We start from the raw sequence: 24,630 nt of genomic DNA on the forward strand, positions 1-24,630 counted from the left end.
GACCCTGTTCTCGCCACATTAGTTTTATTTGGTGGAGGGGAAGTGCATGTAAGCCTAAGGACTGAAAGATATAAAAACCTTTATTCTATTGCTACTAATGGTCATATGCAGACAATGACTATTATGCAGACAGCTGACACCTCCTACTAATCAGAAAGGTCTGTTTTGACAAGTAGGGTCAGCTCCTGTGTACGCACCTTGACGAAGAAGCAAGTCATCTCGGAGCAAACAGATGAAGTAGACGCATCCAGGTTGGGCATAGTGGGGCCGAGGGATCATGGGCACCTCCTGATAAGAGCACAAAGCCAATGGATAAGGGCTGGGACTACTACATCCAGCCTGCTGATCTCTATTCAAGAGGAAGATACTAAAACCAAGAATTCCCAACCAAGTAAAACTTACTGTTTAGTCATTTCAATACATCACAGATATATAATAAAAGATGAAAGCAACTGGGAAAATGAAGGTAGAAGATAAAGCGGACAGGCTAAGTATCCTAAACTATATGCTATGAAGCACTAATTGTGTGGTTGCTCTGTGCCACCTAGAGAGCATCTGAAAATGTGTGAAGGGAAACTTGGTCACAACAACTGGGGGAGTTTACTACAGTATTTAGTGCCCAAGGGCCATGGAAGCCAAATATTCTTTTTTAATATATTTTATTGATTTTTCACAGAGAGAAAGGGAGAGGGATAGAGAGCCAGAAACATCGATGAGAGAGATACATCGACCAGCTGCCTCCTGCACACCCCCCACCGGGGATGTGCCCGCAACCAATGTACATGCCCTTGACCGGAATCGAACCTGGGACCTTTCAGTCCGCAGATCAACGCTCTATCCACTGAGCCAAACCGGTTTCGGCAGGAAGCCAAATATTCTGCAATGCATCCCTCACAACAAAGAACTGTCTACTCAAAATAACACCAGCACCCGTTAAAAAAAAAAAATCACAGACATAAATATGGCAGAGCTAAGATCAAAAGCCCATATAATAACTTGGGCAAATTATCTAGTCTATAGTTTCTCCTGGAGTGTATGGCTAAGGCTAACCTTTGCTGACTCTGAGTACAGTGCTTTTTTCATTTAAACACTGCTTAACATAAGTGGTATTTAGAGTACTCAAGTTCTGGGCTTTATAAGCTACTTCTTTTATAAATAGCTGAGTGTTGATAAAAATCATAGTTTTGCCTGGCCGGTGTGACTCAGTGGTTGAGCATCAACCCATGCACTAAGAGATCCCAGGTTCGATTCTGGATCAGGGCACATGCCCCAGTTGCAGGCTCGAACCCCAGTAGGGGGCGTGCAAAAGGCAGCGTATCGATGTTTCTCTCTCATTGATGTTTCTACCTCTCTCTAAAAATCAATAAAAACAAACAAATGCACACACACAAAACCCACCATAGTTTCATAGAGTACCATTCCTTCCATATATTTCTAGGTATTTTATTTTCCCTTTGATCCCACTCCTAAGAAAGGAAGGGCAGAATTATTACTCTCAATGTAAAGTATAAGAAACTGAGGCCCAGAGAGGTTGAGTGATTTATCAAAGGAAATTCAGTACATCAGGAGCAGGGTTGATAAAATATCAGATACTACATCTCCTACTTTTAGATCAGAGTATTATCAGAGGGCAGCTTACTCTGTCCACAGGCCTTGGGTCACACTGCTCACAAAGGTAGTGCTCCACATCTGAGTTCAATCCCATGCAATCACAGTGTTGCCACACCTGTAGGAAAAAAAGTGCGTGGGGGGGGGGAACAGGGGTGTCTTAAGACTTACTGAGAGAAGTCCTGGGTGCTAAGAATAAAAATATTTAACAAATAGGAGAGGGTAAAGTAAAACAGGAATGAACTAAGGGATAAGTGGGTATGTAAAACATTAGAGATAAATGATAAAATAGGGGAAAAAGAGTAAGGACTTGTCTGAACACAAGTATACAGATTGGTTCACAATATATAGATCTGGGCAAATAAAATGGGAAGATGGATAGAGAATGGGGGAATGAACACAGTACCCAACTATTACTTACTAAATAACATATATCAATGACATAATTATTGTGAAAGGCTTTACAGTTACAAAATATTTTTACTTATCTTTATCTAATTATATTCTCCCAACAATCCTATGTGTTACTCATAGCTCCATTTTCCATGTAAGATAACAAGTTCAGTAAATTGGGATACTAAGGTTCAAATCCAGGCCTTCACTTTTCATCAGGAGCTCTATAAACTACATTCCATCTGTGTTAATGTTATACAGAGTGTAGTACCCCTAACGTTTTGCAGGGTAAAGCACTATCCTAAATACCATAATTCTTCTTGATCCATATTATGTAAGACATGTATAGTGGGAGGTGGGCAGAAAAAAATGGGAGGTAGGAAAAGAAGGAAAGGATAAAACGAAAGAGACAGATATAAAAAAGGAGAAAGACAATATGGTGAACAGTGGGGGATAACAGAAACCAAGACAAAGTTAAAGTTCATAAAAAGCCGTCAAGCCAAGCCAAAAGAGGCATGAGCTGCTTCTCTGAGTATGGTCAGTATGTTCATCGGGACTAGGTTTCTGCTTCACCTCCTGACCCTCACCATGCACTTGTCACACTGGATCATGAGGCCTTCGTCCTTGTAGAGGCCACAGATACAGCGGATAACATCATCATCCTTCTCATGCCCATTCTCCTTTTCAGAGACTGAGGTCTCACTGCTGTCTGCCTCACTTGCTGTTTCTCCCACAATCTCATCAATTTGGGCTGATGCCTCATGCCGAGCGTTATAATAGGCCTTTCGTAGGCGGCAAACATCTCTTCCAATTGGGGATTTACGCCCGTAGTACTTCTGAAGAAAGCAGAAGAAAGAAATCATGTTTGATCTTCTCAATATGGCTTAAAACTATACTTGAAGAGGTAGCAGGATTTTCTTTATCCTCCCATTTTGGTTAACAGACTTTCAATACCATCAAATATAGTGCCAGGCATTTGAAAACAACTTAAACTGAACTAAAATGAATTAACATTAGAATCTGCATGGTAATTTTTCCATTTTTTCTATTGCTCTGTCATTCAACTCCTTTCACAGGTCTTACTGTTCACTTGATAAACTACACAGTGACCATGAAATATGAATTAATGTCACAAGAATAATGTTGTGGAGAAGCTCTTCATTTACCTTTGTCTTGCAGATATTAGGGACACAGCTCCAAGCTTTAAATATATATGAAAGCTGGGTTTCAGTAAAAAGCATGTTATAATTCAGGATTGCCCTAATTCTTCTCCCACTTGTCTGTTTTTCTCTTTCATTACCTAATTCTTCTCCCACTTGTCTGTTTTTCTCTCTCAATTCTTCCTTCATCTAGTAGCCTTTTTAAAAAAATTTCATTAAGTGTAAATGTATTATTTTTTAAAATTTTATTTTATTGTTTAAAGTATTACAAATAGCAGTACATCATCTAGTAGCCTTTTATCCTTCAAATACCTCTCCAAGGTATTTCAAAATCACAGAATAATTTCCTCTTCTATGTACCATACAGTATTCCATCCTCTCCTTTAAATCAGTTCAAAATCGCATTTTCTCTAATAAGCTTCACCTAGTCTTTTTTTCTTTTTTTAATTGTTGACAGTATTACAGATGTCCTCCATTTTCCTTTACCTCCTCACCCAGCCCCAAAGCTTCACCTATTCTAAAACGTATTCACATAGTACCCCTCAATTCCATTCTTAAGATACATTTACAACTATTTACCTATAATACTTCTGTGTATTTCACATATACTTATTGTTTTGAGGAAAGAAACTGCGGATACGATTTAAATGTAGTAAAATGTCTATATTATGTAAATATAAAGGTTTAATACTTAAATTAGGTTTTTATAAAAACTGTTTTTTGCAAGTAAGACTTAACTTCTATTTTAGTCATATCAATGTCTTTATAATACAAGATTCTATAATATTTAGTACAATGTAATCTTTACCCTAAGGGTACTCAAAAATATTACTGCCTTTCTTAACAAGAAATATGAAGGTTCTAGAAGAGGGTAAAAATCTTAAAATTCCCCGAATAGTTCTTCAGAACAAAATTCTTAAATCTGTGTTTCAAGTCAGTGAGAAATACCTCAGCATTCCGAAAGACCTTTAGCATGTCAGCATCAAAAGCCTCCACTGTTTTATAATAACCAATGAGGATCTGCTTCTCTATGGTAGAAAGATCTAGGGGATCAGAGATCTTCTCATAATAATCAGCATTCCTGGAACATAAAGCCAGGTGTTAGTCTGGTACACTTGGTACTTTAAAGAGAAATTCAGATGATTCCCACATATGTGAACTTACTTCTTCTTTGGGGGGAGGTTCAAAAGTGGTGCTGCCAATGCTTGTCGGGAAGAATCTGCAGAAGAATACAAGGTTTAGTAGAAGGGCTAAATGATACAAAGGAAACAAGTATTAACTCGTAAAGGAAAAAGTAGAATCCTCAAAATTAACAGTTAGAAAAAAAATACCTAAGTTCTTTTTAAGGGCTATGACAAATGCAAATATTTTTTAGAAATGGGGGTAAAGGCAGGGATCAGAAGATACTTTCAGAATTACTTGGAATATAAAAGATATAGCATATATGCTTGAAATGTAACACAATGTTAGATGGGTAATGAGAAAAATTTTCAATGAAGAATGAGAGATGGGAACTTATTTAGGTAGGCTGCTTAGTGTAAATTTCAGCTCAATAAATTATATTACAGCAAAGATCATCTCATTCAAAAATGTCTTCTAGTTCTCACTAATATTACTCTGTTGGTTTGAGTTCAATTAAATTCTAGATAATGGATAATTTAGTACTGTAAATATTTTCTGGAATCCTTTTGTTCATAATAGTTACTTTGTATTATAAAAACAGAAGTCATGTGGTAGGGCTACTTCTCATTGCTACCTTATTTCCTTTCTAGCAACTTACTACATACGGTATAGAAAAAAGCCTATTGTTTCATACTCAGAATGTAGTGGACATTAGATGTACTACAGTTTCACATTAGACCACATGGGGCTGGTTGAAAATGCAGACTGTGACCTTTTGGGAACGGAAAGGGTGTAGGTGCCACAAAACTTTACATTTTAGGACAGATTGGTCCCCCTTCCTTCTCTATTATCTTAGGTTAACAAAACTGTAAAAAGCTACTCAAATACGAAGAAAAGTACAGAAAGAAAAGAGAAAAAAAATTCTCCAGAATTTATTTGTTTATCCTCAATTGAGAATATTTTTCGATTCATTTTTAGAAAGAGTGGAAGGAAGGGGAAGAGACAGAGAGAGAGAAACATCGATGTGAGAGACACACACTGATTGGTTGCTAGGACCAGGAATCGAGCCTGCAACCAAGGTATGTGCCCTTGACCGGAATCGAACCCGCAGGCCGATGCTCTATCCACTGAGCAAAACAGGCCAGGAGCAGAATGTAGGGAAGAGAAGACCAGCCAAAATTGATAGTAAAAGCTGCAACTATTTGTTAAAATCCTTTATTTTAAATATCTCCAAATTTTCTGGTTATAAAAAGTCATGTACATTACCAAACTACCTACCCAAAATTAAAACCTCTCTCCTTCCCCACCCTTACCCCCAACACATACCCAAAAGATGTGTCTTGAAAGAGAAATGTGGTAGGGTAAAAATATTTGCATGAAAACACTTTAAAAAAATATTTTTGTTGATTTCAGAGAGGAATGGAGAGGGAGAGATAGAAATATCAATTATGAGAAAGAATCATTGATTGGCTACCTCCTGCATGCCCCACATTGAAGATTGAGCCCACAACCTGGGCATGTGCCATGACCAGGATTTGAACCGTGACCTCCTGGTTCATAGGTTGATGCTCAACCACTGAGCCACGCCGGCCTGGCTGAAAACTCTTGAAGTAATTTTTTTGCAACTTTAGGTCTTTTTTTTTAAATGTAGGGCCTGTAATCCCTCCAAAATATATACAAAATTATGTACATGCATTTTTTTCTAGGGAAAGAGTGCATAGCTTTTCTGAGATTCTCAAAAATATCTGTCAAAACAAAAAAGAACCACTGATGCCATATGTTCATAATACTTTTTTCTTATATTAATACTAGAGGCCAGGTGCACAAAATTCATGCACGGGGGTTGGGGGGTGGGGGGTGGGGAAGGCCCGGCCTGCACCCTCTCACAATCTGGGATCCCTTGGGGGATGTCCAACTTCTGGTTTAGGCCCAATCCTGAAGGGATCCCTGTGGGATCGGGCCTAAACCGGAAGTTGGACATCCCTCTTGCAATCCGGGACTGCTGGCTCCTAACCGCTCGCCTGCCTGCCTGCCTGACTGCCCCTAACCACTCTGCCTGCCTGCCTGATCACCCCAACCACCTCTGCCTCAGCCCCCGCCACAGCTTCATCCTGAAGGTCGTTCAGCTGCCTGGTCTAATTAGCATATTATGCTTTTATTATTATAGATTTCACTGCTTCATTCAGGAAAATTTTATCCAAGACAGAGACCTGCTTCTATGCCATCGCTAAAAAAAATGTGATTTCTAAATATAGTACTTATGGTAAATCTAATAAATACAAAAAAAATTGACTTATAAGATCTAGGGATTTAAAAACAATTCCCAAAGACTATAATCAGTCCTGTAATTCTATACTCTGACAAAAGGAAGAGCTAAATATACCTCCTAATTTCCTAATCCTAAATTGTCACTTGTTCTTGGTCTTGGATGTTTGAGGTGAGGATAAGTGGTATGACTTTTAGAAAAAGCTAAGAAGAATGAATTTGGGGTGGATATGGTCACCTTTATAAGAGATGATACCATCACAGATCTCTTTGAAGATCTGGGCGAGGCGGGCTGCTCGAGCCACTTCAATGTTTTCCTCTGCAGCTGCCAGCCGTCTTGTTCGAACAGATCGGGCTGTCTGCAGGGCAGAGAACTGGGTCATGAAGACGTCTGGAAGAATAAAGTGAAAATTAGCTTCAGGAAAAGAGGAGATGTAAGTGGCTTTCTCTTCCCCAATAACTTTCTGCCCTTTGCTCAATTTTTGTTGAAGTGATTAATTGAAGTCATAGAGTTCTTTCTCTCCTCCTTACAGGAAAATCAGAAAACAATGGAGTTTACCAGAGAGACAGATGCTGCAAGTTAGAGGGAGCTTATTTTAGTAGCCGAATGCTACATAGTGGAGTAGTTGAAAGTCGGAGCTTCAAAATGAGTCTGTGTTTTTACTGTGGCTTCCCTACTTATTAGATTTTGATCTTGGGCAAGTTACTTAAACACTCTGTATCTCAGTTTCTTAACTGTAAAATGGGAATAGTGGTAGTATTTTCCTCATGAGGTAATTATGCAGGTGAAATAAACACCTTTTTAATGTGTCTAGCTCAGTGCCTGACCTATGAAAGACTCAGGAAATTATTATTATTACCAGAAGATTTGAACTAATTGAATTGTAAACTTAGAGAATTTATGCCAATCAAATCACTGAGAGGATAGAAGATTTTGGGCATATTTCTATCTAGTCCCTAGCTCAGCAATATCCCTCATGCACAATGCAGAATGCCGGTACTTTCTGAGGGAAATAAAATAATAAGAGCATGAACTTTTGAACACTATTTTCAGTTAAAAAGAGTATTTAGACATGCTAATTTCTCTTCTTTGAATCTGCTCTGGATAATAAATCTGCATCAGGAGTGCTATTACATTATTCACTCATGAAAGTTAGAAAAAGGAAATCTGATGGTTTGTGTATATAATGCTATCTAAATGGGGGGGAGGGGGCGCAAAAAGTCTTCCGATTAACACTGGTGTCATTTTCCTCTGCATCTGTCATCACTATTGACCCTGTCTGCAGGTATTTCCCAGGTAGGAAGAAGACAGAGGGCCCACTACCTCTCTCCCATGTTTAGTGACGTTCAGGCTGTGGGTGATGTCGGGGAGGGGGTGGAAGGGGGTTTCCTCCTATCTCCCACAGTAGAAACAGGAAGGTGGAGAGCTGGAGGGACAGGTTATTGTTGACTGGTGTTAATATGCTTGGATCTTAACTTTTTTGGAACAGACTAAAAGGAATGTCTGAATAGACTGTTTGAAAGTAACAAGTTTAATCACTTTGAGATAACCTTTTGGAATTAGCAGAAACTTTTCCAGTCCTTACCAGACTTGATGTTCCCATCGTCTCGGCAGATGCCATTCCAGCGGGTATATAATGATGCTGACTGAATATTATCACTGGTGTGCTTTACTTCCTCCTGTTTCTGCCGAATCTTCTCCCAGTTTCGGACCAAGAACACATGATGCTTTAATACAAAGTTCCTGCAAGGAAAGAAAAAAGTAGTCCTTTTATTCATTAATTCAATAAGCATTTATTACATGTCTGTTCTATGTAAGCCACTGTTAAGATGTTATAAATGAATACTTATCAGTGAATTCAGCCGTTATAAAGAGAATTATATATGGGAAAACGTTATTCAGTTTTGCATCCTAAATTTTTTTCACATAACATTTTTCTATATTATTTATTGATAATCCTGAGGACTTAAAGTCTACAAAAATTTTGGCAATGGAAACAACCTGATTTGAAGGCAGAACTTTATGGAGTATTTGTACAAATTCTAAAGAAAGTTGTCCAGATAAAGTACAGGCTTAGGATTAGCTATGAGAAGAACTGGCAGATATAGGCAAAGATATTTAGGATGGATATGCACTGGGCAAATGATGCTAGAAGCAATGCCTCCACGTGGATCTCTAAATGTAAATGAGTTACATGTATCTTGATTGACCCTACACATGATTTTGATGATTCCATTATTTGATTTTTACCCTAGTATACATATAATACAATGTTACCTTGAATAAATCTCAAATATGGGTCTCTGTAATGGAGATTAGGCCAATTTTATAGTTCCTGACTTTGGCTGCACATTGAAATCACTTGGGAGCTTTATAAATTACTGATGTCTGGATTTCATCTCTGAAAATTCTGGTTTAAATGGTCCTGGGGGTGGCCTGGGTATCAAAAGCGTTTTTGTTTTTTTTTTTTAATTGATTTTAGAAAGGGAGGGAGGAAGGGAAAAAGAGAGAGGGGGAGAGAGAGACACACACAATAATTAGCTGCCTCCAGAAAGAGCCCCCCAAACAGGGATAGAACCTGCAACCCAGGTATGTGTCCTTGACCTTCCAGTGCAGGAGATGATGCTCCTACCAACTGAGCTACACTGACTAGGGCCATCAGAAGTTTTTAAAGCCCCTAGGCTAACATGCAGCTCAAGTAGAGAACCACTGGATTAGATCATCTGTTTCAATGAAGTTTAAAATTTCTATGACAAAGTGAAATAGAATAAAAGAGGCTAAAATTATAGTAAAATTGTAAGTAAGGATAAACTTTCTAAAATATTAAAGTGTGTAGTGAGGGGGAAAATAGAATATCTTGAGAAATACTACATATTTACATTGTTCATCTCTGACATGAACAAATGCTTGAATACAAGGAAGAGTAAAAATGACCACTAAATATCCTTTTAACTGCTGTTAATATATCAACTAAGTATGGATTCCTCTGGCAGACTGATGAAGCCCATATAACCCTTCTCTGAACAATGTTTTAAAAGCATTTTAAAAATTAATTTAAAAATTTAAGTAATTTTAATACATAGGATTAAAAGGAAACTAAATATACTGCAACACAGTTTTCAGAATATTTTAAACATTAATTTTTAACACATGACAAGATCTAGTTGTAGGTTTAACAACTACAGTAATTTTAAGGCAGAGATAAACCTAAGTGATATTTTGAGATATTTGTAACACCTATAACATAATATGAAAATGAATATTGGTAGCAAAACTCATGGAAACTGCAAATACTACACAAACACACACACACATTTTTTGTTGTTGTTGCCTAAAGTCATATTTAAAGGTCATGCTAAATTTCAGTTAGAAAGTAGGGAAAATAAAGACACAATTTCCCCCCCCCCCAAGTTCACAGACCCCTTGAATACTTATTCAAATATACAGCTGCTCAATAATTGAACAAGCAAATCACATAATTTAGAGAGCTCAGGTAAGAAAATCTACTTTTTACCTCTCTCGATTGGACATTGGCTTCATTTGTAATTGGGGGGCCAATCTTGTTGGAGTGTTCATGTTTTCACTGGGCTCCTCAGAGAGGTGGCCTCTCTGAAAAAGAGATGGATCAGAATGCAGAGGGGAAAAAAGGTCAATCAGAAATCACCTCAAAGAATATTAAAACCACTCTGAAGATGCCACCCTTTGGTATTTCCCTTATTTCAATAATTGGCTCTGAGGAAAGCCATGAGATCATTATTTACCCTTTTTTTCAGCTTGTGCTTAGATTTCCTCTTTTCTTTTGACCGTCCAGACTTTTTATGTGTGGCTATAGGCTGGCTGCTTTTGCTGCTGGTGAGTCCATTCATACGTTGACTCTTGCCACCGATGATTCCTCGACATTTCTCAAAGCCACACTTACACAGTTGCTTTGAAAGGAAAAGAGAATAATGCTTTTAGGCTATATTATAAGTTCAAATAGGATGCCAGAGCATCTGGACACCCAACAATAAGTTTGAATGAAGAAATTTTCACATAGAGGAAAACAACTAATTGAGAATGAAGTGGACTTCCACAATACTTGAAAGAAAAGATTAAATATTGGAAAAAACTTCACCAGAATAGTTAAGAACTGACTGGAGACAAAAAATGATTGGGCAATCTCTTCCTAAGGAGTTCTGAAAGAATAACATAGACCTGTGTACCCTAGATAAGTGGAGTTAAGAGTGAAAAACTGCTTTCTCCACTGTACTTCTCAATGGCTACAACTCAGTAATGTTTACTGAAGGCCTATGTTATACAGAGCACTGTGACAAAGTTCAACCTCCCTCTTGGATTTACTATTCTTTCTTGTTTTTTAAAAAAATATTTGTATTGATTTCAGAGAGGAAGGGAGAGGGATAGATAGAAACATCAATGATGAGAGAGAATCACTGATCAGTTGCCTCCTGCACAGCCCCCACTGGGGATCGAGCCCACAACCTCTGCATGTGCCCTGACTGGGAATCGAACCGTGACCTCCTGGTTCATAGTTCGATGCTCAACCACTGAACCACACTGGCTGGGCACATTCTTACCTGTTTTTCAACATTAAAGGAATGAAAGTTGTAATCATAAGTGAGTTCTGTACCAGCTGGCATATCTTTAAGAGCATATAGTCCAATCCGGTATACTCCATTAACAGACCTATAGAGAAAGGACAAAAGTTAAAGGTGGAGATTCACTTGTTTTTATATCTCATGGTGACAAATTCAGTGGGCATATGCTGAATGAGCTGTTATGAGACATACCATGTAACAGTACGTAGGACAAAGCAAGCAGTAAATAAATACTAGATGTTTTATATTTATGACATTTTCTACCAACTGGGGCCGGGTATCGAACCTGCAACTCATACATGCCCTTCACTGGGAATCAAACCCGAGGCTCCTCGGAGCATAGGCCGACTGAATAGTTAGGATGAAGTGAAGAAATAGCAGAGGTGTACTCTTTGCCTGAAGGCTCTGGTATAATAGGGAAATGCTAAGCTGCTTTGTGTAAGCTGACTGACATTGTGGAAAGATCAATCTCTGGATATCCTCAATGCCTTCTGTCCTGTGGGATTCTTGGTTTCACCATCCCATGCTTCCTTACCATTTCTGCATTTCACAGTTTGGGTCACAGCTGTGGTTGATGAATCGAGCCTCATTTCCCATGCGATAACTGTCAATCACCATTCCACTATCCAGGTTCAGACAATAGTGGTCACTATGATTATGATACTGCTCAATCATCCTGTTTCTGAAAAGGAGAAAGATTATTGAAAGCCACTTAATGATTAAATTGAAAGTAAATTTCAAATCTTCCATTTTCCATTCTAATCAGATACCTTTACCATTTTACTGACTATATCAATTACCTGAATTCCTGTTCACTGACAACTTCTCCTAGGTATTCAATGATGAACTGCCCAGCTTTTAGGGGTTCTTTGGTTCTGATTCCCCAACCTTTTTCCTCAGCTCGAAATCGTTCTAGACATTGCACCCACTCATGCCTCTGTATCCTCTGGTTACAGCACTGCTCACCACAGGGGCAAGTGTTGGGGGAACACTCAGCAAAGATCATTCTAGAAAGAAAAGTAATAATTATATTCAATTAACATTATATGCCTATATAAACCCATTTTATGTTTTATAGGAATTCTTAAAATGAATATACCAAATTATTTTAACAAGGTTAGATTGGCTAACAAGGTTAACAAGTAATAATCTAGAACTTAAAAAGTAATAACACTTTAAATTTTCAAATCAAGTTGTAAACCCCAAATGCTCCTTGTAAATTATTAAGCTAATTGTCCACTTAGCATCCTGGGTAAAAGTTCTTTTTTTTTTTTTTTAAATATATTTTATTGATTTTTTGCAGAGAGGAAGAGAGAGGGATAGAGAGTTAGAAACATCGATGAGAGAGAAACATCGATCAGCTGCCTCTTGCACACCCCCTACTGGGGATGTGCCCGCAACCAAGGTACATGCCCTTGACCGGAATCGAACCTGGGACCCTTGAGTCCACAGGCCGACGCTCTATCCACTGAGCCAAACCGGTTTCGGCTGGGTAAAAGTTCTTATTTAGCTCTGTGCTAAGAGTAAATGAACTGCAACCCACAGAGAAATTAATAGTTTCATGATTATACTGCAATCTTGTTTTGAAGTAGCTCATGGCCATTTATAGATTTTTTAAAAACTGTAGTAAAATACACACAAAATTTACCATCATAACCACTTTTAAGTGTATTAGTAAACGTCAGTATATTCACATTGTTTTTAAAAAAGTAGGAATCCACATTTCATTACTGTAAATGACATTTCCATATTGGAAATAACATTAGCAGTCTATATAACTAGCTAAACCTATAATTTGGAGTGAATAAACAAGTAAAAAATTTTGAACACAGTAGGTGAAGGTGGTTATGCAAATGTCCTCTTAGTGTTTTCCTTTTTAAATTTCTAGGATCTTTAATAGAAGCCTTTTAGCTGTTTTATTGTTTGGAATCCCAGAATGGCTATTTAGCATGAACAAGGGAGGACCAAGAATATATTGGTAAATCAAAATATATTATGTTTATAATCATAACTTATAAATCTTGTACAGAAAGTATTTAATACTTTACAATTTAAAGTATTTTCAGCTCTCCGGGTAAAGATGGCGTAGCGTGGTTACAGCTTTTCGTTGACTACTTTCAGCCCACCTGGTAAACTTGTTCAGATTGAATATGCTTTGGCTGCAGTAACAGGAGGAGCCCCTTCAGTGGGAATTAAAGCTTCCAATGGTGTGGTATTAGCAACAGAGAAGAAACAGAAATCCATTCTGTATGATGAGCGAAGTGTACACAAAGTGGAGCCAATTACCAAACATATAGGCTTGGTGTATAGTGGCATGGGCCCAGATTACAGAGTGCTTGTGCACAGAGCTCGAAAACTAGCTCAGCAATATTATCTTGTTTACTAAGAACACATTCCCACAGCTCAGCTGGTACAGAGAGTAGCTTCTGTAATGCAAGAATATACCCAATCTGGTGGTGTTCGTCCATTTGGAGTTTCTTTACTAATTTGTGGTTGGAATGAGGGGCGACCATATTTATTTCAGTCAGATCCATCAGGAGCTTACTTTGCCTGGAAAGCCACAGCGATGGGAAAGAACTATGTGAATGGAAAAACTTTTCTTGAGAAAAGATATAATGAAGATCTAGAACTTGAAGGTGCCATTCATACAGCCATATTAACCCTAAAGGAAGGCTTTGAAGGGCAGATGACAGAAGATAACATCGAAGTTGGAATCTGCAATGAAGCTGGATTTAGGAGGCTTACTCCAACTGAAGTTAAGGACTACTTGGCTGCCACAGCATAATGAAGTGACTGAAAATCTGGAATTGCAGATAATCTATACTTAAACATGTTTAAAGTATGTTTTGTTTTGCAAACTTTTTGCATACTTATTTCTACATGATTTAATGGATCAGTGTTTTTAAAATGATACTAATAACTCATAATAAACTGTTAAATCCAACTTTCAGATTTTTAGGAGTTAGTAAAATTTTAAAATAGTTAAAAAAAAGAGTATTTTCAGAGTAATTTCATTTATTCTCCCAAAAAATATTATCCTTAATCTAAAGGGCAATTAGTACAGTGTCAAATCACATAAATGAGCAGTAAGCAGAGACAGTATCCATTGGACTATTCTTCAACTTAAGACAATCAATTTAACCTGTGAAAAAGACACTGCCTTACTGTCAAATTCATCACCTTTATTCTTTCTTTTTCTGACTTCTTCGCTGTAAGAATATTGTTGAACACCTCTCCTGAAAATGCCCTCTTTTTGTGGGCTGTTGATAATTTATGATAATGGATTTCCCACCTCTCTTATTTTTTGTTCATCTTTTCTTTAGAAGTCTCGTTTATTTCTGTGGTTTCAATTATAACCCCCTGTTCGTAATATCCTACATCTATATTTCCATATTTCATAACACACAAAACAATACAGTTTAGGTGGACAAAATAACTAAAATATAAATATAACATAGTGTTGAGAGGAAAGAGACTTCAATTTAAAAAAACTTCTGCCAAAGAACAATCATTCAGAGGTTGCTAAAAATCTGTGTTTTCTAGAGTTGAAGGCACTGAAATATATTCTGTTTGTTTTTATAAATAACCAAGATAAGCCCTTTAATTATATAAAAAGTAAAACATGTTTCTATACATTGTGACTGAAAACAAAACTGTAAATTTACCAAAATCTGAAAGTAGATGCTGCATATTAAGATGTGAAGATTTTGAAATTTACAGTGATGTATGTGAGGTACAATTTCACAACTGGTATGTTGACGCAGGAGGTAGGTAGGTACTAAAACACTGATTCCCCCAGCCGTGAGAACAATTGACTAGAGACTAGTTCCTGGGCAGTTGCCTTTGCCCAGGAAAATGATATAGAACAGAAAATATTGGTATGAATTTCAATGGTTCTTTGTTTTGCTATAAATTTGCTTATGTTACCAAAACCAACAAATCTATTTTCACCCTTTTGCCTCTATTAGACATTTCCATTTTGAAATCTCATTGTCATTTTAAAATCAATGGTCCAAAATGAAAATAATAATTTGTATCTCCAAACAAGTCAAATTCCATACTTTCTATCTCTGACAATAGTGTTACTATTTCTTGTTGCTATCATTGACTCAATTCTCATGTGTATCTGCTATATACTAATGGTTTATTAACCCATGGTTTATTAACCCACTCTCCCCACCAAATATATCATGCCTTTCTTATTTCTCACTGCCACCATACTACTTTAATCCCTCATTATGGCTACCATATATGGAGATCTAGGAAGGTTTCCAGAACTATGCTTAAAACTTTATAAACATTGATTCATACATTCCTCACAAACTCCTCATAAAAGGTATTATTGATATTAGAGGGGTTAAATAATGTTCTTCAGGTCTAATAAATAACAAGAAGATTTAAACCTGGGTATGTAAGACTCTAAATATCATTTTTTTTCTGTTACTGTATTCATCTCACATTTGAGCTGAATGTTTATGTGCCCCCCAAAATTCATAGTTGAAGACCTAGCCCCAATGTGATGGTATTTAGAAGTAGTGCCTTTGAGAGGAAAACAGGTTTATATTAGGTAATGAGGGGGGGAACTTCATGATGGGATTAGTGCCCCTGTTAAAAAGGCACTGTCTACGAGCATGCACTGAGGAAAGGCCATGTAAGTATGCAAGGAGAAGGCAGCTGTCTATAAGCCAGGAAGTGGATTCTCACCAGACATTGAATCTACTGGCATCTTGACAGTGTACTTCACAGCCTCCTAAACTGTGGGGAATAAATTTCTGTTGTTTAAGCTACCCAATCTATGGTATTTTGGTATAATAGCCCCAGCTGACTAAAACATCCCATTAATTATGTTTTATATACCAATGTGCAATTTCTTTAGGCAAAATCAAGAGCATATTTAACTTTTCCCTCCAACTGAAGTATCTTATAGATCTTAAAGCCTATGTTTTTAAAGGAATCTGTTTAGTATAGTACCTATTGAGGCAGTCATCCACACAGCCCTTCCTGGTGTCATCATCTGGCTTCTTACAGTTACAGGTGGTAGCCTCATAACCAGAAAGGGGTTTGACATCAACGTAGACATCTTGAAAGAAGAAAGTAAAGAACAGTTTGTGCACATACAGGATAATTTTTAAAGTGTCAGACAAAGAGGAACACTGATGATATGGAGAGAGAAAAAATAATTCCCAAATTACTCACTTGAACGAATTTTTTTATATAGTGGGACATCTGGCTTTTTGTATAGCTAGAAGAAAAAAGAAAAATCTTAATATAGCATTTAACTTCAAATGCCAGACAGCAGCATTAATCACTAAAAATACAGGAAGTTATCCATGTGCTCTGCCTATACGGAAATAGTTACAAGACTTTCTGGGCTGGATACATATAAGGGAAACTCTTGATGTGATCACTTTTTACCCCAAATTAAAAGGTGACTTACTAGATCAGTGTGAGAGAACTAGGTTCAATAGAATAAATATAAATATAAAATGGATTAAAAAAACTGCATTTTGAACAATGTTTCTTTTTTTTTCTTTGTTAATTCTCACTCAAGGATATTTTTTCCACTGATTTTTTTTAGAGAGAGTAGAAGGGAGGGAGGAAGAGGGGGAGAGAGAGAAACATCAATGTGAGACACATGGAGCCCGGCCAGTGTGGCTCAGTGGTTGAGCATCGACCTATGAGCTAGGAGGGCACATGCCCGGGTTGTGGGCATGATTCCCAGTGGGAGCATGCAGGAGGCAGCTGATCAATGATTCTCTCTCATCGTTGATGTTTCTGTCTCTCTCTCCCTCTTCCTTCCTCTCTGAAATCAATAAAAAAATAAAAAAAGAGACATAGCGATTGGTTGCCTCCCCCATGTGCCCCAACCAGGGATGGGGAACAAACCAGAAACCCAGGTATATGCCCTTCACTGGGAATCAAACCTGAGACCCTTCAGTGCATGGGCCAACACGCTAATCACTGAGCTACACTGCCCATGTCTGACCTATATATTTCTTCTTCTTTTTCTAAATATTTTTATTGATTTCAGAGAGGAAGGGAGAGGGAGACATAGAAACATCAATGATGAGAGAATCACTGATTGGCTGCCTCCTGCACGCCCCCCACTGGGGATCGAGCCTGCAACCTGGGCATGTGCCCTGGACTGTAACTGAACCTGGGACCCCGCAGTCCGCAGGCGGATGCTCTATCCACTGAGTCAAATCGGCTAGAGCACTAATATGTTTCTTTAGCATGTTGTTGGATTAACTTAAATGAAAATCACACATTGTAAATCAAAGCTATTCATTTGGATAAATTAAGATTCTATTTGCCCCTATGAAAAAAGAGGAAAACTTGCCTAGGGATTGCTTATATGAACTGGATATGTATATGAAATTTTAAGAAATGAGTACCCTGGCTTTTTCAGGGTGGGTATTGTTGCAAAACACATTTCACATTTTAATTAAGGCAATTAATTTAGTGAATAAAGAGGATAGGGCAAGCAGGAAAATGGAGCTCTCACACTGTAATTAAGAATGCATCAGCCCAGCTGGTGTAGCTCTAGTTGAACATCAACCCATGAACCAAGAGGTCACTGGATAAATTCCCAGTCAGGGCACATGCCTGGGTTGCAGGCTTGATCCCTAGTAGGGGTCGTGCAGTAGATAGCCAATCAATGATGTTTCTCATTGATATTTCTATCTCTATCCCTCTCACTTCCTCTGCTTAAATATCAATAAAAACATGTATTAAAAAAAAGTCTGGCCACTGTGGCTCAGTAGTTGAACATCAACCCATGCATGAACCAACAGGTCACTGGTTCAACTCCTGGTCAGGGCACATGCCCAGGTTGGGGGCTCAATCCCCAGTAGAGGGCGTGCAGGAGGCAGTCGATTGATGATTCTCTCTAATCATTGATGTTTCTTTCTCTTCCTCTCTAAAAATCAATAAAAACATATTTTTAAAAAAAGAACGCATCAGAAAAAGAAACAACAGCAATGTATTAGAATAGAGGCAGTCAGCTGGTTATTGTTTTACCAGAGAGGACAATACAAAAGAACAGCAACGTGGTCTAAGATAGTGTATAACTACCATCATTTTTCAGTGGTATAGTCAAAGCACTGTTATCTCCTTCAATGTTATAAACTCTCTGAGACAAATACCTAACATATTGATTCTCTCAGAATTCAAGAAAGGCCACCAGAGAAGAGAATGCGGAGAAAACATCCATTGCCTTTTGGCTTTCCAAAATTAAACTTTGGTGGAATTTTGGCAAAACTCAAGAGCTTATTCACCTCGCTTGCATGACTATTTTTATTTCAAACTAGAGGCCCGGCGCACGAAATATGTGCATGGGCATGGCCAGTAGGCCTGGCCTGTGATCAGGACCATCTTCCCCAGCTGCCCGCAGCCGGCCCTACCTCCCCCCGCCACCTACCCCTGGTTTCCCGTTCGTCATCGGGTGATCGATGCCTGACGGCTGGGGGAAGGGACTGAGAGGTCGGCTGTTCCTGCCTGCTCGCTGGCCCCGCCCCCACCATGGGTGGCTATCAGGTGATGGAGCCTGCCAGCCAGGAAAAGGGACCGAGAGGTGGTCAGTGTGCCTCATAGTGACTGGTCCAGCGGTCGTTCTGGTTGTTCCGCCGTTAGGGTCAATTTGCACATTACTCTTTTATTATAGGATAGAGGCCTGGTGCATGGGTGGGGACCGGCTGGCTTGCCCTGATGGGGTGGGCGTGTCCCCGCTGGGGGACAGGGACGACCTGGGCGAGGGGCCGCTGGGGGTTTGCAGGCCAACCACACCCCCGATCGGGGTGGGGGTCCCTGTAGGGGAGCAGGGCCGGCCTGGGCAAGAGGCTGCAGGGGTTTGCAGGATGGCCACACTCCCGATCAGGCTGGGTTCGCTGGCCGCAGTGGGCATCATAGCGACCAGTCATTCTGGTCGCTGGCTTTTTATATATATAGATGGTTGTTCTCAGTATGGGGTTTGGGGCCTATAGCTTAATACAAAAATTATTGGGGACTGCCCTGGCCAGGTTACTTATTTGGTAAGAGCATCATCCTAATACACCAAGGCTGTGGATTCAATCCCTGGTCAGGGCACATACAAGTATCAACCAATGAATGCATAAATAAGTGGGACAACAAATCGATGTTTCTCTCTCTCTCTCAAATCAATCAAAAAAAAAATTCAAAAATTTATTGGGGTTAATATTTCAATTAGGGAAGCAAGAGAGAAAAATAGTATCTTCCTATTTTTAGTTCCCAATATATTTAAAGATCTTTTAAAAGCATAAGAGTGTTAAACATTTTCCCTGTTTTCTTTGTATGTGAAAAATTCCAAACTGATGGGAAGGAGCCAAAAAAATAAAGCCTGAAATTTCTTCATGCTGCTCGCAGTACATCTAAATTCTCTGGAGACCTGCATCAAACAGGATTCTTACAGAACAGAATCTATGCTACCAAAATAAAAGTCCAGAATAATAACAGAAGATTGCCCAGGAAAGTAGAAACTCACTGCTATTTTGAATTATGAGTAAAGGCAAATAGGTCACATTAAATATGAATGCAAATTCTTTTTTTTTTTTTTTAGTCTCTAACCTTCAGAGGGACATTTTATATTTACTAAAATGAGAGCATAACAAGGAGGCAGAGAAGAAGATCTGCATTCCCTTCCTGCCATGCCTTAAGAATGAAACCTGGTAAGGTAGGTTCATTGTACCTGATGATGTTTCCATTGCCAAAGGATGTCATAAGGAAGCTGGAAGTCAATTCTTTTTTGCCTTAGATACTTTCCTGAAACAAAAACAACAATAACAAAAAACTATCAATTTAAACATCTATTCATACACAAGATCTAATATGCACTGACTAGAAAAATAAAAATCTAATTTTTAGCTTTATGGATTTTTCCATCACTAATCTTTAATTTTTACCTATTTTTTTCATGCTAAAGACATATTTTAATCGTCTATATAAAACAACTAGCATAGCAAAGTTACTACCAAAAATACAGGACATTATAAAGCAAACAAAACACTAAGAATTTTTGATTATTATTATTTTTTAAACTTTTCATTGATTTTTAGAGAGAGGAAGGGAATAGAGAGATAGAAACACTGAGAATGAAACATCATCAGCTGCCTCCTGCACGCCCCTCCCAAACCCAAGGATCAAGCCCCCAATCCCAGCATATTCCCTAACCAGAGATTGAACCAGTGATCTCCTGGTTCATGGGTCGACACTCAACCACTGAGCCATACCGGCCGGGCAAGAATTGTTTATTAAAATTACTACCTAGAGCATCTAGCACCTATTCTCCTTCATTATTATGCATAATATAAGCTGATTATAAAAAGGAGAAGAATAGCCCTAGCTGATTTGGTTCTGTGGCTAGAGTGTCAGCCTGCGGATTGAAGGATCCCACGTTCGATTCCAGTCAAGGGCACATGCCCAGGTTTCGGGCTCAATCCCCAGTAGGTGGCGTGCAGGAGGCAGCAGATCAATGATTCTCTCTCATCACTGATGTTTCTATTTCTCTCTCTCCCTCTCTCTGAAATCAATAAAAATGTATTTTAGCCGAAACCGGTTTGGCTCAGTGGATAGAGCGTCGGCCTGCGGACTGAAAGGTCCCAGGTTCAATTCCGGTTAAGGGCATGTACCTTGGTTGCGGGCACATCCCCAGTAGGGGGTGTGCAGGAGGCAGCTGATCGATGTTTCTCTCTCATCGATGTTTCTAACTCTCTATCCCTCTCCCTTCCTCTCTGTAAAAAAATCAATAAAATATATTTTTAAAAAATGTATTTAAAAAAGGGGGGGGAAGTATAAGAGTTTTTAATAATAGGATTCCCTGCCGAAACCGGTTTGGCTCAGTGGATAGAGCGTCGGCCTGTGGACTCAAGGGTCCCAGGTTCAATTCCGGTCAAGGGCATGTACCTTGGTTGCGGGCACATCCCCAGTAGGGGGTGTGCAGGAGGCAGCTGATTGATGTTTCTCTCTCATCGATGTTTCTAGCTCTCTATCCCTCTCTCTTCCTCTCTGTAAAAATCAATAAAATATCTATTTTTTAAAAAAATAGGATTCCCTGAAACTCAATAGTGTTTAAATGGATATTCATAATTAACTTCTTAAATATTAAAATACTACTATTTAAAGCCAATTTCAAAGCCCACTTTCTACCGTAAAGAGGCTTCTTCAATTTCCTTACTCTATATCACCCTTCTGCATTTTTTAAAGGAATATTGTTCAATATTTTATTGCTCAATTGAGAGAACAGATGTTAAAGATTTATATAATACATGTTTATGGTTTGAAAACAATTTCTCAAAAATATAACAAACCTATATATAGAGAAAATTTAAAAATCATATCTATCATTCACTTGTATAAAATCAATTTCCTATACTGAGTAGAGAAAAACCAATGAAAGAGTAACAACTATTTAAAGTTAAAAATATATATATAATGTTTAAGTTAATAGTTAAAATACGTTTAAATATTTTTAAAAGTGTGACGAGAGTACATTGCTGTTTTTCAATAAAGGATGTTTTGCAAGATCTTTCTATGTTAATAAAGTAGTTGATAGTTTCACTAAAATGTTCTCTCTTTCTCTCCCCTATTCTTCCCTTCTCTCTAAAAATCAATGGAAAAATATACTCAGGTAAGGATTAACAACAACAAAAAAATTGAAAGCAGAGTCCTCAACAGAGAATAGTAAACTAATGTTCATAGCAGCATTATTCAGAATTGTAAAAAGGTGGAAACAACAGAAATGTCCACTGATGAATGAATGAATAAACGAAATGCAGGGTCCTGGCCAGTTTGGCTCAGTGGTTGGAGCTTTGGCCCATGGACTGAAGGGTTGTGGGTTTGATTCCAGTCAAGGGCTTGTACCTGTGTACAAATCAAATAAAAACAGAAAAGTGGCTCTATTTCTGGGCTATGTATGCTGTTCCATATATGAATGCCAATACCATAGTTTTGATTAAAGTGCTTTATAGTAACTCTTGAAGTCTGATAATGTCTTTCAATATTTTTATTTAAAGATCATGTTGAAGATTCTAGGTCTTTTGCATTTCCATATAAATTTTAGAACCAGTTTATCAGTTTTTACAGAAAAGCCTACTGGTAATATAATTTAGATCATACCAAATATTTCCAATCTCTGAATGTGGCATATTTCTCCATTTATCTAGGTCTTTCTCAGATAATTGTTTTCATTTTTAGGGTAAAGACCTTGCCAATTTTTAGATATATTTATTTAAAAAATTTTTTATTCATTGACTTTAGAGAGAGAGAAAAGGAAGAGAGAAACTGTGTATGGGGGGAAATGAAACAGGAATTCAATTTATTTAAATGATATAGCCTATTCAGATTTTCTATTTCATCTTGCATCAGTTTTAAGTTGTATTTTTAAAGGAATTTATCCATTTCATATACATTGTTCAATGTCCTGACCTAAGGTTATTCAGAATAATCCCTTATTAGCTTCTTAATGACAGTAGGACCTATTGCATGGATACCAGTAATTTGTGTTCTCTCTTACTTTTTTCTTGATCAGTGCAGCTAGATGTTATAAATTTTGTTGCTCTTTTCAAACCTCTAATATTTTATTGATTTCTACTCTTTATTATTTCCTTATTTCTACGTATACCCCAGTTTTATAGAAATGATTGGGATGGCTCTGCTCTTCTCACTGACATTGAGTATTTGGTTATAGTAAGTCAAGCGGAAGGGGTAGTCACTCTGTGTCAAGTACAAAATAAGCTCACATAATCCTCACTATTCAGGATGAAAGCAGTTTCAATATGTAGATGAAAATGCTAAGATGTAGAGTAGATAAGTAAATTGTTCAAGGTCAAATAGCTACAAGAGTATGGAATGGGAAGAGGAGTTCATATGTGCTTGATTCTAAGGTGTGTCAAGGATCCCCAAGATCACCCTTAGGTTTGGTGATTCACAGGACTCAGCATATAGTTATACTCATGGTCATTATAGCAAAAGGACACAAAGCAAAATCAGTAAAGATAAAAAGGCAACTGGGCAAAATCTGGAGGAAACCAGGCACAAATTTAAAAAGTTCTCTCCCAGTGGAGTCACATAAGATGAAATCTTTAGCAAGGCTTTGTGACAATATTTGTGAAACATTGTCTATCAAGGAAGATCATCAAAAATTCATTACTCAAGGTTTTAATTGGTGGCTGGTCATATAGGTACCCTCTGCCTAGAATGTACCAAAATTCCAGACTTGTAGAATGAAAGCAGGTGTTCAGTGGAAACCATAGAATTTATACACAGTGAACACAGTAAAACACTGTTATTACCATCTAGGGAGTTTTATCTCAATAGAGGAAACTGTGTATGGTTTTCAAGTTCCCTGATGCCAGGTAATGGCCAACCTAGCAAGAAGGCGGTTGTAAGAATAAAAGTATTAAGTCTGCTATGTTAATTCTTTTCCGCACATAGGCCTATGTTCTTTCCACTATATTAGGAAAAGCAGTCAAGGTTTGGCATAAGTCTGAATGACTTACAGTGAATGGCAACCTAGGCTGAGGGTTTGATCTCTGGTTGGGGTGCATACAGGAGATAACCAATTGATGTTTCTTAGCTCAATGTTTCTCTCTCTTAAAAATAAATAAAAGCATATCCTTGGATGAGGATTAAAATTTATTTCTCTAAGATAAATAAACTTGATTTTATTAAACATTTAAAAATAAGTATTACTTTACATTTATTGAATGTGACTCCAATGGTAAGATGCATTTAATTTTGTTTATATATCTATTTTATTCATATAACTAATATGGCAAAGACAGAGATAAACCCAGGTCTGGCTGACTCTGTCATGCCCTTTGTTTACATGATATTGGAAGTGACCAGTTTAAAACAGCTGAGTATCCACCCTCTCTATCCTATATAATCCTATATAATAAAGAGATAATATGCAAATTGACCCTCAGGCTGTCACACAAGATGGCCGCCCCCATGTGGTCAAAGATGGCCACCACAAGATGGCCAGCAGGGGAAGGTAGTTGTGGGCGATCAGGCCTGCAGGGGAGGGAGTTGGAGGGGACCAGGCCTGCAGGGGAGGGCAGTTAGGGGCAACCAGGCCAGAAGGGGAGAGCAGTTGGGGGGGGGCGCGGGAAACCAGGCCTGCATGGGAGGGCAGTTAGGGGTGACTGGGCTGGCAGGGCAGTTAGGGGCGACTGGGCCAGCATGGGAGCAGTTAGGTGTCGATCAGGCTGTCAGGGGAGTGGTTAGGGGGTGATCAGGCTGGTAGGCAGGCGAGCGGTTGGGAGCCAGCAGTCCCAGATTGTGAGAGGGATATCTGGCTGCCGGGCCTAAACCAGCAGTCGGACAGCACCCAAGATTGGAGAGGGTGCAGGCTGGGTTGAGGGACAACTCCCCCAACCCCCGTGCACGAATTTCGTGCACCAGGCCTCTAGTCTTATCATAAACGATTTGAAAAACAAAATAGCACATCCAGAAAAAAAATATATTGTGC

General features: G+C 38.3%; 1 protein-coding gene and 1 pseudogene across 4 annotated transcripts in view; one reads left to right on the forward strand and one right to left on the reverse strand.

Moving 5' to 3' along the window:
- ASH1L (ASH1 like histone lysine methyltransferase) overlaps positions 1–24,630 on the reverse strand; it is a 121,993-nt gene that overhangs the window by 7,937 nt on the left and 89,426 nt on the right. For all 3 annotated transcript variants that reach the window (XM_079760917.1, XM_079760916.1, XM_079760918.1), the window contains 15 exons: positions 19,849–19,922; positions 16,341–16,386; positions 16,116–16,224; positions 11,945–12,151; positions 11,680–11,826; positions 11,124–11,232; positions 10,311–10,475; positions 10,064–10,158; positions 8,135–8,292; positions 6,787–6,939; positions 4,326–4,380; positions 4,110–4,242; positions 2,589–2,837; positions 1,640–1,726; positions 198–288 (listed from right to left, as the gene is read on the reverse strand). In XM_079760917.1, coding sequence (XP_079617043.1) covers positions 198–288; positions 1,640–1,726; positions 2,589–2,837; positions 4,110–4,242; positions 4,326–4,380; positions 6,787–6,939; positions 8,135–8,292; positions 10,064–10,158; positions 10,311–10,475; positions 11,124–11,232; positions 11,680–11,826; positions 11,945–12,151; positions 16,116–16,224; positions 16,341–16,386; positions 19,849–19,922 — 1,878 coding nt within the window. The remainder of the gene's footprint in view (positions 1–197; positions 289–1,639; positions 1,727–2,588; positions 2,838–4,109; positions 4,243–4,325; positions 4,381–6,786; positions 6,940–8,134; positions 8,293–10,063; positions 10,159–10,310; positions 10,476–11,123; positions 11,233–11,679; positions 11,827–11,944; positions 12,152–16,115; positions 16,225–16,340; positions 16,387–19,848; positions 19,923–24,630) is intronic.
- Positions 12,351–14,088, forward strand: LOC307093710 (proteasome subunit alpha type-2-like; annotated as a pseudogene). The gene is made up of 2 exons: positions 12,351–12,359; positions 13,174–14,088. The product of its transcript is annotated as a proteasome subunit alpha type-2-like (transcript).

The sequence above is a fragment of the Cnephaeus nilssonii genome (genome assembly GCF_951640355.1).
Source record: "Cnephaeus nilssonii genome assembly, chromosome: 21".
NCBI classification, from domain to species: Eukaryota; Metazoa; Chordata; class Mammalia; order Chiroptera; family Vespertilionidae; genus Cnephaeus; species Cnephaeus nilssonii.